Genomic DNA, 18,726 nt, shown 5'->3' with positions numbered 1-18,726 from the left:
CTTTCCAAAAAAAATTAAGGTACCCTAATTTCAAGTTTTCTATACGTTTCAAGGTCCCCTGATTCCAAAAACATGATTTTTGGGTGTTGGTCTGTGTGTGTGTGTGGGTGTGTATTGTATGTCTGTGAACATGATAACTGCATTCCTAATAAACCGATTGACTTGAAAATTGAAAACTTTAGGTCCTTATACAAAGAGGATCCGACAATAAAAAATTCTATTCAAGATGGCAGAAAAAAATTGCGCCATTATGACTAAAAATTTATGTTTTTCACGGTTTTCTCGAGAACGGCTTTAACGAATTTCTTCAAATTTATACCCTGGATAGCAACATGATAAAGCACTTGAGCGAGAATATTCCTCCAAAATAAAAGAAAGTAAAAGAGCATCGTGGAGATTATGCATTATTCTATTATCCAGGAGTCGAATGAGGACCCCCATTCTGGGGCCTGGCATATAGGGTTGTTATGGGAAAGATCAAGACCAATGTACCATTGGAAGCTATGGGATTTGAGAATGGTATAGAGATAGAACCCAGATTTGTAGTTTCCAGGCTGTTGAATCGTCTTATGCCTGATGATGAGATTGGTAACGAAGATTGGTTTCACAGAAGAATGAGAGAACAGGTTGATATATTAATTTGAAAACCGAGAAGATGGTTTGGCTATTGAAGAAGACGAGGTGAAAACAGCCCTGTATGGAATGGCAAGAAAGAAGGCACCAGGTGGAGATGCTCTCACTGTTGAGATTGTACAGAGTGTTTATCCAAAAATTGAAGATGTTGTGTTATGTTTGTTCAACCGTTTGTACTTCTCGGGATACTTCCCGACCGAATGGAAGAAAGGTAATCTGAGGCTGATACATGAGGGACAGGGTAAGCCCTTTGACAGTCCATCATCATATAGGCCACTAACATTATTGTCTGTTGTTGGGAAGTGGTACGAAAGAGTGCTTAACAAGAGGATAACATCAAAAATTGAGGGTAACTTGCAGAATACTCATTATGGATTTCGAAGTGGTGAGAACACAGAGATGGCTATAAACAAGCTCTTGTCAATATCAGAAGAAGCAGAGGAGACATATTGTGTATATGTCATCTTTATTGACATCGCTGGAGCGTTTGACAGATTGTGGTGGCCTTCAGTCCTGTATCAGTTGAAGAAGAGGGAGGTAAATAAACAGGAATACCTTGCAATTGAAAGTTATTTCGACCAAAGAGAAGTAGTGTATAAAGTTGGAGTTGTGGAAGGTCGGAAGTATCTAGCTCGTGGTTGCCCACAACGGAGTATTTTGAGGCCTACTATGTGGATAGTTGAGTTTGATTCTTTATTAAGGATAAGAATACCAGAAGGTGTTGTGTGCTGGCATATGCTGATGATTTGGTTGTGGTCGTCAGAGCATCATCAAGAGTACAGATAGAAGAAAGGGGAGAAGCGTCAATGAAGCTGATTGAAATTAGATAGAATGCACAAAATGAATATCAGTGTAGCCAAAACGCAGGCACTAATGCTTAAAGGACACTTCAATAGATATCGGTGGCCGAGGATACGTTTACAGGGAAAACTGATTTCCTATGCCGAAGTGGTCAAGTACCTGGGAGTTTGCTTGGATGAGAAGCTGATGAGTTTCAAAGAACACATTATGCGCACTGGAAGGAAAGTGGTGGAAACTTTTGCCAAAATAAAGTGAATAAGCAGAGCAAGTTGGGGTCTAGCTTTTAAAGATAGACTCCTAATGTATAAGGCAGTCTTTGAGGGAATTCTTCTCTATGCGGCCTCAACTTGGGCGCACAGAGTGAGATTGTGTCAACATATGGTAAGTTATTGAACAGATACCAGAGACTAGCTTTACTGGTGGTTACTGGGGGCTATAGAACAGTGTCACAGAACAGAGGCGCTGTGTGTATTGTGTGGAGTTCTTGCAGCCGACCTTAGGGCAATTGAGCTGAAGACAATGTATGAGTTAAAAGCAGAAGGCAGATTAACATCAAGAAGAAAGAGGGAGATTGAGGATGCAACTTGGCTGGCCTGGGAGGAGCGATGACGAAACTCAGCAGTCGGAAGATCACTGTTTGATGTGATTCCAAGTGTTATTGAGAGAAGAGATTGGTACTGGTTGCAACCGGATCATTACTCAACGCAGGTGCTGACTGGACATGGGAAATTCGGTGTGTACTTGCGGAAGTTTCATGTGCTACAGGATTCTCGTTGTGAGCAGTGTTTGAGGCAGGAAGACAATGTGGCTCATGCTCTGTATCTGTGTGGCATGCATGTGGAGGACAGAAGAACAGCAGAAAGATATTTACGCCGTTTTGGCTCCAGATTGGACCTTAGAGAGAATATCAAGAAAGAAGTGGAATGGAAGATTACTAGTCTGTATGTCAAACATATAATAACAGCTAGAATGAGCCAGCTCTGAAAATGTTTCAATTTGTGTTAATTTTATGTGTAACTTTGTCTTTTCCAGGATCCTTGGACTGGTGTGCTGTTTTTCCAATGGTAAATAGCTAAATGACATTTGTTAAAAGTGTTAAACTCTATAAATGTAAAACTTCTCTATTAAAGGTGAGTTCTTGTCTGGTGGAGGCGTGGTGTGGCCTCTGGGGGTCGTGGGTGAGGCCTTAGTGTGGTTCCTGGGCTGCATAAGGTAGTATCCTATGATCTCGACCGGCTAGAACCTGGAAGAGGTCAAATGGTGCTGCTGGCTGTCCGGGGGCCTCACTGGGTAGTGGGTGGTTCCCTGATCTAGCTCTCCTACGATCCCGACTAGATAGAATCTGGAAGGGGTCAAGAGGCAGCGAGCGAGTTGGTTTGAGCTGCGCCCACAGGATATGCTTCACATATGCCTCTTTCTGTCCGTGGCTTCCTGGGGGTTACCCCATACCCTCGCTTGTGCTGGGCTTATACTGAACTGATAGTCAACATTGTCAAAATAAAACTTGAAACTTGACTGCCAATATCAAGAGTAATGGATGCTGTACTGTGGAGAATGCTCAGAGTAATTGTGACTAAGACTGACTGGAGTTGGTCTCTCCAAACTAGGCATTGACGGAGGTTCTGACAAGACTTTGACGTGGGTTTGCTCTAGTTTCATGAGGAACTGTGGCACAAAAAATAACATCCTAATGATGAATAAATGAAAACCAATAAAAACTAATAAAACTCTGAAAAACCCAAAAAAACTGTTAAAAATTAGAAAATCAAATAAAAACCAATAAAAATGAGAAAAACATATAAAAACTACAAAATTGAAATCTCTAATTGACTGACTGACTTATTGATGATGCATAGGCATCTGGGGCTAAAGAGACTGAAGATGAGGAAAGAATAACACTAGATATCGTAATAAAAATTTTTATTCATAAATAGCCACAGTAACCCTTAGAAGTGGTGCCCTCATAGCACCAGTAGACCGAAGTAGGAGGACTAACACTAGGCGAAAAATTTCGGTCTGCCCCTGGCACTGGAAACAGTGCTGGTGACAGGCCGAGGACAGTGAGTGGTGCTATGATACTTGTGTCATAGTGCCATGCTAACTCATTGCTGATCATACTATCACTGCGGCCTGAGTTTTCAGAAGCAGCTCGCATGCGCGGGAGAGTTGCAAGTTCTGCAGGAGAGGCCTTTGGGCCTATATACTGCAGGGGTGGAAGGTGGATACAGGGGTCGGCTCCTGTATCCGGGAATTTTTGGACTTCGGCCCCTCACACCCTGGATAGCAATTTATGTCTTATCAACTGACATGAGTCCCATTTCTGGGAAAAATGCAGGAGCTCCTTAATATTCTTGAGAATAATGGATTTTGTTAAATTTCTATCACGATTTTCTCATCAATGACTTCACAGATTTTTTTCAAATTCATACCCTGTATAGTTAGTTATTCATCAACTCTATCAACTGGCATGAGTCTCCTTCCTGGGAAACTAACAAGGGGTCCACCCCATGCTTGAGAAATGGACTTTATAACCTCCTTCTCATGCATGAGGTAGGTAGGTAGAGCAGTTTATTCAAAAGAACACATCATAGTCAATATATATTCCATCTGTAGAACAGCTGTTTTGACGACTTTTAAAAAATCATCGAATTTCACAATTATATTAACACAAAGGAAAATGTACTCTGAAAACAATACATACAAACATACAATAGTATGAGCGTATAGTTTTAAATATGTAGCCGCCAATCGTCATTATGTTATTCCCCTGAATTATTCTCGTTTTTAATGTTACAGTTCAATCATTCATTCAGAATTACACAACTTACAGAAAAGTACCACAGGCTAAATCGCCCAAAACGGTTCCAATTCTAATTAAAACAACAGTCCAAATATTGTTAGGTTATGTATAACTTCAAAAATTCTTCAATTTACAATTCAAAACACATAATTCATCACACACAGATCATTTTTGAATTTAAAAAGTTCTAAATTGAATTAAATTAATTAAAAATAATTGTAAAGTTCCAAACTTTGAAAAAACTATGAAATTTTGAGACCAAAAAGACAAACACACTACTTAGAACTTATCACAGTTCAATGAGCAAGGAAAGCTGTGTGAGTGTACCACACCAGATTTTTTAAATTTTGTAGTAGATTCAATTATTTTATAGTACAGTGCCTACATTTTTATAAAATTTAGATTTTTTGGCAATAAGTATTCTATTGCAAGTACTTAATAAAATCTCAGATGCTATCCATAGGTACTAATAATCCAAGGATTTCATATTTTTTTATTCAACTGAAGTAAAGTATGGTAAATCAACTAAACGTATAGCTAGCTATACCTAACGACTAAACGTCTTGGAAGATATACATGCTAACTCATATTTAATATTTAAATTTTATTTTCCTTATTTCGAAAAAATAATAAGGGTGTAATAAAAAACAAGGAACAGACCACATAAAATATTTTTAATCCTCTTAATTTTTGATAAATTGCCTGAATGGATTTTGTGTAAATATCCACCAGTTCTTCATTATTCAATTGAAAAAAAAAACATTGTGAGCATTAAATGTGTTGTGAAGAACGACTCTCAAACCTATAAAAAACATAACAGAAATCTGTAGCATTGCCAGCAAAAATATATAAAATTATTAAATAATATATGTTATACAGCAAGTTATACTGGTTAGTTGATTATCCTCAACAAAAACGGACTGAAAAAGCATTTTCTACAGCCCTTACTTGAACATTGAATTTGTTAACTGAATATGTTGTAATTTTTGTTTTATTGAACTCATTTGTTGTTGGTACCTCTCGAGGTCCCGAGTGAGTTATGCACAATAATATTGTCGCCACACTACCAAAAGTGTTATTTTGCATGAGTCATTCTTGTGGCGGGAGGGTGTTCATGGTACAAACATCAAATCACAGACTCAGCAAGCCACGCCTGGAAACTAAGATCATGCTCATTCCAGAAATACTCGCTTTTAATGTAATATAGAGATTTTCATAAAGGACTTTCTGACTGAAAGCTTATTGTGGCCGTCTAGTTGGAGCGACAGCATGTGTCTAATTGGTTCTCATATATTCAGTATGTCTTCCCAAATTATGAAAAGTTTATAGCGTTAAACAGCAAGTGCTAATAGTGGAATTGTTTTATCAAAATAATAATATTGGTCTGTGCAAGCGATGTTTCAAGAGCTTCGCCCATTTTAGTCCAAAATGGACGGTATATGTGGTGTGGACAATATTTGATTTCAAAAAGAGTGTGCAATGAGCCAGACAGCTAACAAAACAATTCAAATTCTGAATAGTCGACTTCCAGACATTTTTAATTCGTGCAAAGGCAAAGTCAAATGACCACTTCTTAGTGTAATATGACCCGCTAAACCTTACTTGTGGTGCTAACCCTAGTGGAAGTGATCAATAGAAATCAATAAAAAAAAATGTATTGATATCAATAGGTATTTGGGCCAATACACATCAATAGGTATCCATGGATATGTATTGGCCCAAATACCTATTGATATCAATACAAATCAATACATATCCATGGATATCAATACATAACCAGCTGTATTGATATCAATACATTTCCATGGATATGTATTGATGTGTATTGGCCCAAATACCTATTGATATCAATACAAATCAATACATATCCATGGATATCAATACATAACCAGCTGTATTGATATCAATACACATCAATACATTTCCATGGATATGTATTGATGTGTATTGGCCCAAATACCTATTGATATCAATACATATCCATGGATATCAATACGTAACCAGCTGTATTGATATCAATACACATCAATACATTTCCATGAATATGTATTGGCCCAAATATCTAATGATATCAATACACATCAATAGGTAGCCATGGATATCAATACATAACCAGCTGTATTGATATCAATACAGATCAATAGCCATCTATAAGCAGCCTGTCTCCTTTATAGAAAAAATCCTCTTTTAAATCTAGGAGAGCAGCTTAGGATGAAGATAACATGTCCAAGGATTATAATATTTTAACCCAGCTGCAACTGGCATCAGACATGAGAGTATACCTGTTTAATTATCTATAATTAATATAAGTGAATTGGATTCAGTGAATAGATGTCTATTGACATATTGATGAAAAATTAAGGGATGTAAATAGTTGAGACATAAATAATGTGAGAAGTTTGTTTATTAAAATAACTCATATGCATGTCATTTATCTATTAAGAAAGGTCCTTATTGTGGTGCTCCAGAATACTTTAATCTCTTCCTGTTTAAAGTAGCAATTTTTTGAGCTACATACTGGTTTATGTTACTGCACCTCAATTCAATCTCAATTTTTGAAGCATTCACATTTTCCTCCAGGATCCGGTGTTTGAACATTTCTAGAACAAATAACAGTTCAAAGTATACAATCTTTACAAATTATAAAATAAGGATTTTATTTCCTGAATTAATCTGCTAGCAAATTTATTTAACCCTGCAGTGGTCACGTTAGTTTTTATAACACGAATGGTCGCGTGGAGTGCAATTGCAATCCACATTGAATTTTTCTTCAGCAGTGTTATGTATTTGTTTTGTTGGCTAACCTGAAACACAGTTAAGTACTCTATGCTCGGTTCCTTGTCACTTGCTGTTGTAATGTGTAGAAGTAAACAACTAAATAAATAGATAATGTGCAGCAGCAAGAAGAGTTTTATTTGTACGTTCCTAAAATACTACAATGGCGACGAGGATAACGGATAATGGGAAAAAGTGAACGTAAAAATTATCAAAGGGATATTATAAGTGACATTGTAAGTATAGTGTATGTAAGTATAGTGACAAGTCCCTATTCTATTGACCTCAATTGGCACGAAGGGTTATGGCCTGTTCAAGGACTTGTGCACACCTGCTTTGCCTTCGTCAAAAAGTTATGCTGAACTGGTTGAACTCATGTCTAATCACCTTCAACCCAGACCAAGTGAAATCACTGAACGTTACAAATTTAAAGAACGCCTTCAAAAAGACGACGAAACTATTGTACAGTATATAGCTAATTTGAAAAAACTGTCCATGAACTGTGGGTTTGGAAATAACTTAGAGTCAGCTTTGCGTGATCAAATCGTATGGGGAATCAGAAATACTGGTATTAAAAAACGTTTATTAAGTGAACCTGATCTTACTTATAAAAGATGCATTGAACTGACTATTTCTCTTGAAACAACTCTTCGTGGTGTAGCTGAATTGAATGCAACTAGTAGTAATTTTACTAGTAATTTTACTAATTTTGAGTTCCTGTTTGGCTTGAAAATGTGCAATACCAGCACGAAACGGACATCGCCACATCAAATAATGTGAGTGTTTTTTCACTTAAAAGTTTTATAAAATTTAATAGTGATAATTTTACTAGTAGTAAAATTAATTACAACAAAAGTTTCAGACCTTCAACTTCAACAAATTCAAGTAAACCTAGTAGACCTAACCTTACGGCGAATCCGCAATTTTCCACAACTAAAGGAGATCCAGGGCAATGGAAAAAATGCTACTGTTGTGGAAAAGCAAATCATTTGAGTAAAAATTGCCATTTTCGAAACTATAAATGCCATGTATGCGGTAAGCAAGGTCATTTAAAAACTGTATGCAAGGTAAGAAAAACTTCAGGTAAGCAAAACAATTATGTTGAATCTGATTCTATTGTATCTCAATCTAAAACTTTAACTGAAGAATTCAACTGTCTTGATATTGCTTCTATGAATAATCTACGAATTGAGAAGTCAATTAATTATGTAAAGCCTATTGAAATGAAATTAATTATCGAAAGTAAACCTATCAATTTTGAAGTGGATACTGGTTCTGGCATTAGTGCAATATGTTATTCTGATTTTGTAAAACAATTCCCGGACTTGACTGTAAAATTGAAACCAACTGATGAAGTTTTTCATAGCTATGTAGGTGATCCTATTAAACCGGTAGGAGTAGTTCATGTAAATTGTGCAATCAACAAGAATTGTAAAGAAAAAAGTTTTCAATTGTATGTTATGAAATCTAATAAAGAGGAAAGAAATGTTTCACCAATATTAGGACGTTCTTGGTTGCAAGCTCTTAAGATAGACTTAGGTCAATTGAATAGTCATTGTAAACCAACAATTCAAGGTTTGAATCAAGTAAATGATAATGAATTGGAGCTAGAAAAGGTAATAAAAGATTACCCAGTAGTTTTTTCCGACAAATTAGGAAAGTATACTAAACGTAAATTTGAGTTACATCTCAAAGATGATGCACGACCAATATTTTGTAAACCAAGGCCAATACCATATGCAATTAAGGATAAGGTTGAACTTGAAATAAATAGACTTGTTAATGAAAATATTCTGACACCTGTAGAATCTAGTGAATATGGTACACCTATTGTGCCAGTGATGAAACCAGATGGGTTAATTAGGTTATGTGGTGATTACAAAGTCACCATAAATAAAATGTTAATGATTGATCGACATCCAATTCCTAGAGTTGATGATCTATTTGTAGCTTTAAGAGGTGGTAAAAAATTTATTAAACTAGATTTATCACAAGCATATCAACAAATAGAACTAGATGAAAAGTCCAAAAAATTGGTAACCATATCCACTCATAAGGGATTATTCATGTACAATCGATTACCTTATGGTGTAGCTTCTGGGCCAGGATTATTTCAAAGGGAAATTGAAAACCTATTAAGAGGTCTAGATAATGTTGTAAGTTTTCTAGACGATATTTTTATTACTGGTAAGAATGATGAAGAACATATTAAAAACTTGAAAGCTGTTTTGTCAAGACTGGAAGATAGTGGTCTAACTGTGAAAAGAAGTAAATGTTCATTCTTTCAAGAATCTATTTCTTTTCTCGGACATGTAATAGATGCTAAAGGTTTGCATATGAATAATGATAGACCTAAGGTTAAAGCTATTGTCGAAGCTGAACCACCTACAAATGTGTCTGAATTACAAGCTTACTTGGGTTTAGTTAATTACTATGCTAAGTTTTTACCGGATTGTCTACTGTTTTGTCACCAATGTATGAATTATTGAGAAAAGATGAGAAAAATTTATATGGTCATGTAAGCAAGAAAAAGCATTTACTAAAAGTAAAGAATTATTGTTGTCAGGCAATGTATTAGTGTATTTTAATCCTGATTTGGACATTGTGTTATCTTGTGATGCTTCTCCTTATGGACTAGGTATTGTGTTGTCTCATTGTTTCAGTAATGGTGATGAAAAGCCAATCGCTTATGCGAGTCGTACGCTAACCAAAGCCGAAAAAGGTTATTCTCAGTTAGAAAAAGAAGCTTTAGCAATAATTTTTGGCATGAAACATTTCCATCAATACTTGTATGGTAAACATTTCATATTGAAAACAGATCATAAACCGTTGACAACTATTTTTGGTCCTAAGAATGGTATTCCTCAAATGACTGCAAATAGGTTGCAGAGATGGTCAATATTTTTGTCTGGTTATGATTATGAAATAAATTATGTTAGATCTAAGGATAATTGTAATGCTGATGGATTGTCAAGATTGCCTCTGCCTAGTAAAACTATTGATGAAGGAGAGGAGTATAGTTATTTGAATTTTGTAAAGAGTGATGTGCAATGTTTGAATTTTTTCGATGTAAAGAAAGAAACTGCTAAAGATGTTGTATTGAGTCAAGTATGTGAATATGTAAAATATGAATGGCCTGATAATTCTAAAATTGTAGATAAATTGAAACCATACTTTAATAGAAGAAATGAATTGTATGTAGATAAAGATTGTCTAATGCTTGGTAACCGTATTGTAATACCTGTTTCATTGAGAAAATTGATTCTAACTGAACTTCATAGTAGTCACCTAGGAGTTGTGAAAATGAAAAGTATGGCTCGATCGTATGTATGGTGGCCAAATATCGATTCCGAGATAGAAGAAATAGCAAAATCTTGTAAATTATGTTATGAATGTAAGTCGAGTCCTCCTAAAGTAACTTCGGCATGGAAGTGGCCTGCTGCGCCCGGCCATAGAATCCATATTGATCATTGTGGTCCAATAAAAGGAAAATATTACTTATTGATTACCGATGCTTATTCTAAATGGTTAGATGTTATGGAAGCCTCTAGCTTAACAACCGATTGTACTATAGATTTGTTGAGAGTGTACTTTGCAAATTGGGGTATTCCCTTGATACTTGTGAGTGATAATGCTACTTGTTTTACGGCTGATGAATTTCAAAAATTTGTACTTAGAAATGGTATAAGTCACTATAAAACCGCACCATTCCATCCTGCCTCGAATGGAGCGGCGGAAAACGCTGTAAAAACATTTAAGAATAAGATAGAAGTTTTGTCGAAGGAAATGTCTAACGTGAAACAAGCTATTTCTAAATTTTTATTAGAATACAGAAATACTCCGCATTGTACTACTGGAGTTTCTCCTGCTGAATTGCATGTAGGATGTACATTGTTAACTAGACTTGACCGAATCAAACCTATTGTACTAGCACAAAAGGTATTGAAATCTGAAATCCCGGCTAGGACTTGTAACAAAATAAATTTCTCGATTGATGACATTGTTTATGTTAGAAATTACAATAAGAATAAAAGTACATGGATAAAAGGAAAAATTATTGATCAAGTGTCTCCTGTAACTTTCATTGTAAAAACTGGAGATAATCTAATTTGGAAAAGGCATGTAAACCAAATGAGGAAATTTGCTGAACAGGAAAATGTACCAATTGTTGATAATAATTTGAATTTGGATGAATTGTTAAAAGGTATTCAAAGTAATGAGTTTGTAACACCTCAGGAGGTGATAGTACCTAAACCTATTGAACCGGGAGAAGTACCAAAGTTAAGGTCTCCTGAACCTATTCCTATTTTGAGAAGGTCGAAGAGAGACCGAAAGCCTGTCAAGAGATTTGAATTGTAAGACAGAAAACAGAAAGCTGTCAACTGATTTATAATTGATTTATATTTTGTCAACTGATTTATAATTGATTTATATTTTGTCAACTGATTTGATTGATTTGTATTGGAGTTATTTGATTTGCAGATTTGCAATAATTGATTTCTATTGATTTGTAATTGAACAGTAATTGCGTTTGTATTTTGATTTGTAACTTTGATTTCTTTTTTTTTTTTGTTGTAACCTGGATTGTACTTTATTTCTTGTATTGCGCTGTCATTTCTAGAGTACTGCTATTTGAAAAGTATTGAAAGGTTAATGATTTTGTTTGAGAATAAAGAGTATTTATTCATAATGTTAAGTATAACACCTCAAATAAGGGAGGAGAATTGTTATGTATTTGTTTTGTTGGCTAACCTGAAACACAGTTAAGTACTCTATGCTCGGTTCCTTGTCACTTGCTGTTGTAATGTGTAGAAGTAAACAACTAAATAAATAGATAATGTGCAGCAGCAAGAAGAGTTTTATTTGTACGTTCCTAAAATACTACAAGCAGTAATATAACTTTGTGTATTAATGACTTCTGTCCATCAATTCATTTTGTTTATTAATTAAGCTTTGTTTTTAAAGAGTTAAAGAGAATTCTCATGAATAATAATCACAATATATAGATTAAAAAATAGCTGCAAACAAAATTCAGAGAAGGCATGTTCAAGACACATAAAATCAACTACTAAATTATAAAATATTTATTCATAGATCATGTTGATGCTTGAAACAGTTATTCATAACAATAAAATTCCAAATGAACTGAGTTTGTTAGTTAAAAATACAATATACAAATCTAGCCTATTCATCTTCTGTGCATGGTTGACAAATGAACATTTTCTTTGCATGAGCAGGGCAAGTCCACTTACGACATTTGTCACATGAATTCCTGGTGGTTTTGTTTCGAGCTCTTCCACAAAGAAAACAACGACCTTGAGAACTTGTTGGTGGAGCATTGTGACTTGCAGTTGGAGGATTTGCATTTACTCCCAAGAACTGGCTAATCCTGTGTCGTAGTTCACGTGGTAACTCACTGACTCCCATTCTCCTTTGTGCTAGTGGTTTCATCATGTCTAAAGCCAGTGTTGTAAGGAATTCTCGTCACACTATTTTCTGATAATTTCGATTGGCAGTATATACACACAACGCATTGATGGCACTCACATTCATCAAATCAAAAAATATTGTGAGAGGCCAACATCTAAGTTTCTTGCAACATTGTAGAGTGCACAAATCTTATCTACTAAATCAACCCCATTTTTAGTGCGATTATAGTACGTAATGAGCTCGGGCTTTTGAAGATCACCAGTATTTGCATCTATTGCATCATCATTATGCATAGTTGACATTGCTAACACAACTTTACTTTTTTTGGAATATATGATACCAAAGTACAAGGGCCATGGAATCCAAAAATTGAAGAAGGAATTGGCTTTCCTTTGGCAGTTCGAAGTTGTAATGGAACTTCCCTCTTATCTTTGCGAACTGTTCCAACCATAGTTGTTTTCTTGGCAAATAATTCTTTGGCTACATCAAGTGAAGAGAACCAATTATCGCTTGTCACATTCCTATTAGACCCATGAATTGGTGCTGTCATTCTCATAACTACTTCTTTGTGTTCATTGCTGACTTTGAATGGACCTTCAGGCTGCACACCACAATATACTTCCAAATTGAAAGTGTAAGGAAAATGAACATCAACGAGGGCAAATATTTTTATCCCATACTTTGCCGGCTTGCTTGGAATGAATTGACGGAAACTACACTTGCCTCTAAATGCTATCAACTGTTCATCTAGGGTCATTTCAGCACTTGGGATGAAATTTTTTTGAAAATTACCTACTATTTTTTCGAACAGCTCCCTGATTGGTGCTAATTTGTCTTCTTTAATTCTTGTTGTTCTGGTATTTATATCATCAAACCGAATATTTCTGGTCAAAAATTTGAATCTTTGTACTCCCATAGTAAGATAAACCGCTTCTATTCCTGTACCATTTTTAGTATCAAAAATCTGTTCAACATTTTGTCTTCCAGACTTCAATGTACCAATTAGGTACAAGATGCCCAGGTAACCTGTAATTTCTAACTCATCAGTTAGTTTATCATCACGATTGCTTGCATAACGGGCCCTAACTGATTCTATCCTAATATTTGTATATTCCGTTACACAATGAATAACAGTCCCATCTAAAAAAAGGTCCAAGCATTCCCTATTACTGTTTTTTTGTTTAGCTTCCCCTTTAGGGCCTGGAGCTCTAAATACAATATTGTGCTGGCGTGTTCTTCCTCTCATTTCTGGAACATGTTTCAGCCACTTTGTTCCATCCTTACCTTGCATATGAGGACCATTGGCAGAATCATCATCATCTTCATCACTTGCCTCTTCTTCTGTGTCGGAGTTTTCTTGTTGAACTTCTACAAAATCACTTTCTTCATCATTGGAGCACTCTTCAATCAAATCGTTGTCAATCTCTTCTTCACGAAGCCATTGCTCAATAAGCAATTCCTGTCGTCGAGTAGCATCATCTGCCATTGTTCTGTAAAGTAGAAAAAAACAAAATGGGAATGAAATACTTTATATTTTGTAATGTGAATACATATATAACATGTATAAATGGATATGAATGTATAATTTATAAAAATATTTCAAGGAATCATCAGTTTATTGAAGTAATATTGGAAGGATGTAAAGAAGATAATACTTACATTACAGGTCGCGTGGAGTGCAAATGCAATCCAAACGCTGTTTCTCTGCAATCCGTTCACTACAAAAAGTGGAATGTAGTATGGAACTGTAACTGACAAATACACGAGAGCACAATGCTGCCAACCTGACCGTGCTGAATTTACCAACAAAAAATTTCGCCTGGAGTGCAAATGCACTCCGCGCGACCACTGCAGGGTCCACTGCAACCTAAAAATGTATTGAAATATGCATGACTCTCCCTCTCCTGAAAGGAAAGTCCAAGATAATACAAGAGCGTTTTTTTCACGTGAAAATTATGTCCTCACAGTTTTACATTATAACGTCATATTCTGGTGGAAAAGTCGAGAAAATCACATTTTTTCACGTGGAAAAAAGTGGAAATGTTCCAACTTTTCACGTGAAAAGTACGTGAAACTGAAACTTGAAAATAACGTTTTTTTGTTTCTACATTTTCACGTTATACTGAACATGTATACTGAACTCTCAGAAAAGAACATGAATAAAATGGTTTTTTCTACATTTCTTGTCCCACATTTGGTCATTTCTTTTGCATGAAAATTTCCAAAAATTCACATGAAAATAACGTTTTTAAAATACATTTTTACAATATTTTATCGTGAAAAGATGGAGAAGGATTACCTTAATTATTCTGAATAAATAACCTTTTCAATTCTTTATTTTTACATTGAAAAACTATAAATCTTATAAAACTTTTGAATAACCACAATAAAATGTGAAGTAAATTCTCTACCCTGACTATACAATAATTTTACACAAAACTGAATAAAAATTAAATTCAACTATAAAGTCCTATTCAGACAAATGGATTTTTCCTAGTAAGTAGTGATATATGCAATCTAACAGCTGGACACTATAATTACAAAAAGAAAGCTCATTTTCATTTGTAATCATTCAACAGCTGACAAATTTCAAAAATGTTTCATGTAAGCTTCTTTTTTCAGCTGTTGGACTTTGTATCAGCCATTGTATCAGCCATTTGCTTGTACTAGCTTTGCATCACCAATGGGAAAAAACCATAAATGTCTGGATGGCCAATAGGGAGATTTTTGCTTTAATAAAATGGTGAAACAACAATAATTTCTATTAAAATTGAATTTATTTTCAAAACATCACAGTCTTCAACCCTTCAATAGGTTGGAGACTGTTGTAGATATAATACTGTAACTTTCAGGAAAAGTTATTGGTCGAATACTCCACCGAATTTCAACTCATCATAAGGGGGTGACTTGGGGGTTGTAAATCAAAGATTTTTAATGTAAATACCCATTGTGTATTATCTTAAAAGCCTTCTCAAAACTAAAAAGATGAAATCAATAAAAATCTTCTATGATACTTTTATCCAAAATCCATAGGAGTGGCCATAGTCGAGTGGATCAGATGCTGGCTTTATGATTCAGAGGCCCGGGTTCAAATCCTGGCCGGGGCCAAGATATTTATCTCGGGCCACTCCCGTGTTTCGGATGGACACGTTAAGCCGTCGGTCCCGGCTGCCTAAAAAGCAGTCGTTAGGTCATGTCAGAGGCCCTGAAATTGATCAGTTGCGACCTGAAAACTCTGACACCAGACCTGAGCCAGCCAGGTCACTTGATATTATTATTATTATTATCCAAAATGGCGGCTGATGGAAGTTTTGGTTTTTAAAGAAATAATTGATAAAATTCAATCAGCCGTCATTTTGGATAAAAGTATCATAGATTTTTATTGATGTCATCTTTCTAGTTTTAAAAAGGCCTTTATAATGATGTATCACACAATGGGTGTTTAAATTAAAAATATTTGAGTTATAACCCCTCATTTCTTTACAAACTGTAACTTCAATCAGCCAGAGTTTTGGATTCAAGTTTCATAGTACATTTTAATTGATGTTATGTTTCTTGTTTTAAAAAGCCCTTTAAAATAATGTACCACACAATAGGCGTTTACATTAAAATTTTCCAGTTAAAACTCTTGAGTCATCATATTATACATTCTGAACCTAGTCAACCCCTTATGAAGGGGTTGAAATTAAGTTGTACCGTACGACAAGAGTTAGAGTATTTGACCAGTAACATATCCTGAAAGCTACAGTATTATATCAACAACAGTCTCTAATTTATTGAAAGGTTCCCTTACATATGACTCACCCGGTATGATTACTAACTTATAATGATTAGCACAAGCCTAGAGCTCATGTGGACATCACCCATAAAAAAAATTGTTTGACTTTATATTCTGTTTTAAATTAATCAAAATTGAGACTTACTTAGATTTCTCTTTGCTGGTAAACCGAGTTTTTGGAGACTTCAGCCAGTATTTGATTACCATACTGCTTCTATGTCTTTTTCTTTTGTGTTGGAAAATTTCATCACCACAGCTCCTATCAGAGATGAAACAAAAGTTTACTTATAATTAAACATATTATTTCAAATAATATTTTTTGACTAGAAAATTGGAAAAACACACATGTTGCAAACACACAGTCTCACTCTTTCTTATTATATAAAATATATATTGCTAAAATGAGTGGACTACACTGATAGTTTTTCTAAATTGGAATAAGATATAAAGCTGTTAATATAAATAAATGAATCAATTGCTTGCTGGAAAAAGTTTAAATAAAGCCTGCCGGTCCAGAAAACAACTGAATAAATTTTAATCTATCAATCCACAATAATATATTATTGATATTAAGTTCATTATAATAACATGAGTGTAGATTAGTTTGTGGTGACTTCAATTACTTAGGCTAGGCTGAATAAAAAGTTTTGTTACACATTTAAATTCATATGTACCAGCATATAACCCTGGAATGTGTCTGCCTAGATTAATAATCATCTTATTTCCAGCAATGATAAATTCAAGAGGCTTTTCTCTTATTATTATTAAGTTATGCCTTAAATAATACAGTATTCAGTGTTGTGTTATAAGGTTATGTTATGTGTGGCCTTTAATAGTCTTTTGAAAGGATTATCTTTTAATTATATGAGTATTTAGACCTATGATAAATTTATTCTTTCATTTTACGGTACATCAATAAAAACAAAATCATTCGACTTACCTATATTTCCTGGATAAAATCACAAAAATTACTGTTGTCATTTGCAAAAAACCGTTGGTCCTTGTGCAATGTGCATCGTGTGTCGTGTCATCATGATAGACCCAAAATGTTGTTATAATATTATCAATACATTGATAAATAATAATTATCGACTATTAATAATTACATATTCTCAAACATCATCTACATCTTTGTTTGGAAATGCATTATTCAAATTACATAGTTTAAATAAGTAAAAGTAAAATACAATCCTGATTTGTACATTTTTGAATGCAATAAAATCAGTTTTCCCCGGGAAAAAAGTGAGAATTAGTTTGATATATCAATTGTCAAGACTTTGATATTTCCATTTCACAGTATCATTATTATTGATAATATATCGATATTTTCATTCAATACCATTGTAATGGTGGCAATTTCAAAATTATTGACAATGTTACTGTTATTAAAATATTTGATGATAATTCCAGGTGGAGATTATTGATTTTTTATGGGGGGACATTTGTGCTTGACACTGAAATAATGTTGGAAACGATAAAATAGTAGGTTGTTATTATTTGAATTGAAACCCCAAAAATCATTTCAAAGTCTGTGTGAGTAATTCCGGATACTGTAGGCTATGATTTTCCTCATAAACTGTGATCTAATTTGAAAAAGTGTTATAACTTTTCCAATTTTGAATGGAATCATTTTAAATTCTAGGACAAGGTTGATAATATGAACAGAAACGTCTATGAATTTTTCATGATGATTGAACAAAATTTTTTTTAAATTTTAAACGTCAGTGGCACGTCTGACAGGATTTTCACATGGGACAAAAAATGCTGGAAATTCACTTCTACACCCGAATCAGTCATCAAAAATACATTGTTCCGGGAAAATTGAAAATCTACCAAAAATATTCAAAGTTTTTAACTGCATTTAAAATCACCGCAAAAGGTCTATAAATCGTTAACGGTCCATTGTAGACGATTTTTGCAAGAGACAAAAAGTGCTGGAAATTCACTTTTACACCCGAATCATTCATCAAAAATACATTGTTCCGGGAAAATAAAAAATCTGCCAAAATTATTACAAAGTTTTTAACTGCATTTAAAATTACCGCAGAAGGTCTATATATTGTTAACGGTGCCCTGTAGACGATTTTTGCAAGAGACAAAAAGTGCAGAAAATTAACTTCTACACCCGAATCAGTCATCAAAAATACATTGTTCCGGGAAAATTGAAAATCTGCCAAAATTATTCAAAGTTTTGAACTGCATTTAAAATTATCGCAATCCATGGACTCCTATTGATATCACTAAACTTGTAGTGATATCAATATAAGTTCATTGACTGTATTTACCGTGATTTCTATTGGTATCCATGGATTTCTATTGATATCCATGAGCTTCCATTGATATCACTAAACTTGTAGTGATATCAATATAAGTTCATTGACTGTATTTACCATGATTTCTATTGGTATCCATGAACATCTATTAACCACTACAAGTTTAGTGATATCAATATAAGTTCATTGACTGAATTTACCGTGATTTCTATTGGTATCCATGGATTTCTATTGAT

The 18,726-nt window shown here is 34.4% G+C and overlaps 3 protein-coding genes across 3 annotated transcripts in view; all 3 read right to left on the bottom strand.

Moving 5' to 3' along the window:
• LOC111056142 (trehalase) overlaps positions 1–18,726 on the bottom strand; it is a 258,221-nt gene that overhangs the window by 13,726 nt on the left and 225,769 nt on the right. The gene's annotated exons all lie outside the window — the stretch shown is intronic.
• LOC111051076 lies at positions 6,303–17,602 on the bottom strand. Its single transcript, XM_022337506.2, has 3 exons — positions 17,158–17,602; positions 16,363–16,476; positions 6,303–6,834 (listed from the first exon to the last, which is right to left on the bottom strand). The coding sequence occupies exons 1-3, from the start codon at positions 17,196–17,198 to the stop codon at positions 6,783–6,785; spliced, it is 207 nt and encodes a 68-aa protein (XP_022193198.1). The 5' UTR covers positions 17,199–17,602; the 3' UTR covers positions 6,303–6,782.
• LOC120354413 (piggyBac transposable element-derived protein 4-like) lies at positions 12,016–14,691 on the bottom strand. Its single transcript, XM_039441524.1, has 2 exons — positions 14,099–14,691; positions 12,016–13,929 (listed from the first exon to the last, which is right to left on the bottom strand). The coding sequence occupies exon 2, from the start codon at positions 13,923–13,925 to the stop codon at positions 12,744–12,746; it is 1,182 nt and encodes a 393-aa protein (XP_039297458.1). The 5' UTR covers positions 13,926–13,929; positions 14,099–14,691; the 3' UTR covers positions 12,016–12,743.

The sequence above is a fragment of the Nilaparvata lugens genome, chromosome X (genome assembly GCF_014356525.2).
Source record: "Nilaparvata lugens isolate BPH chromosome X, ASM1435652v1, whole genome shotgun sequence".
Lineage (NCBI taxonomy): Eukaryota > Metazoa > Arthropoda > Insecta > Hemiptera > Delphacidae > Nilaparvata > Nilaparvata lugens.
This window is presented reverse-complemented; position numbering and strand designations above follow the sequence as displayed.